This window comes from Sinocyclocheilus grahami, unplaced genomic scaffold (assembly GCF_001515645.1).
Source record: "Sinocyclocheilus grahami isolate Dianchi unplaced genomic scaffold, SAMN03320097.WGS_v1.1 scaffold2762.1, whole genome shotgun sequence".
Lineage (NCBI taxonomy): Eukaryota > Metazoa > Chordata > Actinopteri > Cypriniformes > Cyprinidae > Sinocyclocheilus > Sinocyclocheilus grahami.
Window position 1 is genome coordinate 1 of NW_015507940.1, and position 564 is coordinate 564.

General features: G+C 42.4%; 1 protein-coding gene across 1 annotated transcript in view; it reads left to right on the top strand.

Annotated features, from left to right (window-relative positions):
- Positions 1-280: 280 nt before the first annotated feature.
- Positions 281-564, top strand: part of LOC107575628 (dual specificity mitogen-activated protein kinase kinase 4-like) — a gene marked incomplete at its 5' end in the record, with an annotated part of 26,953 nt that continues 26,669 nt past the window's right edge. Inside the window, one exon of the mRNA XM_016261989.1 lies at positions 281-403. Within this exon, the coding sequence (XP_016117475.1) occupies positions 281-403 (123 nt within the window). The remainder of the gene's footprint in view (positions 404-564) is intronic.

Genomic DNA, 564 nt, shown 5'->3' on the forward strand with positions numbered 1-564 from the left:
TTTTTTTCTAATGAAGATGTTTTACACCTTCAGCATGTTCTGATGGCTTTAGGAAATCTGGCTCTTGGGTTCCTCTCCTGGTGCTCAGATGTGCATGTCTCTAGTGAACTTTGGTCTCTTCACACGACCCTCCCACATCTTCCATGGCTTAGTTAGAGATCTCATCCTACAGCAACCTGAATAAAATACACCTGCAACTTTATCTTCATGCTATATGAGTGTTGGTTTGTGTGTTTGTGTGTGAAAATGCTGTTTTCTGACTGTGTTGTTTAACCTGAAGGTCTCTTCCTCCTTTGTCAGGTAAACGTAAAGCCCTGAAGTTAAATTTTGCCAATCCTCCAATCAAACCTACTTCCAGAATCACTCTGAACACTGCCGGACTTCCTTTCCAGAACCCACACATGTGAGTACAGACGGCCATTTCACCCAAAAATGAACATTTTACTCCCCATCAGTCCATCCAAAGTGTTAAATGAGATTGTTTATTGGATCAGATTTGGAGAAATGTAGTGTTATGTGACTTGCGCAGCAATGGATCCTCTGCAGTGAATGGGTGCCGTCAGA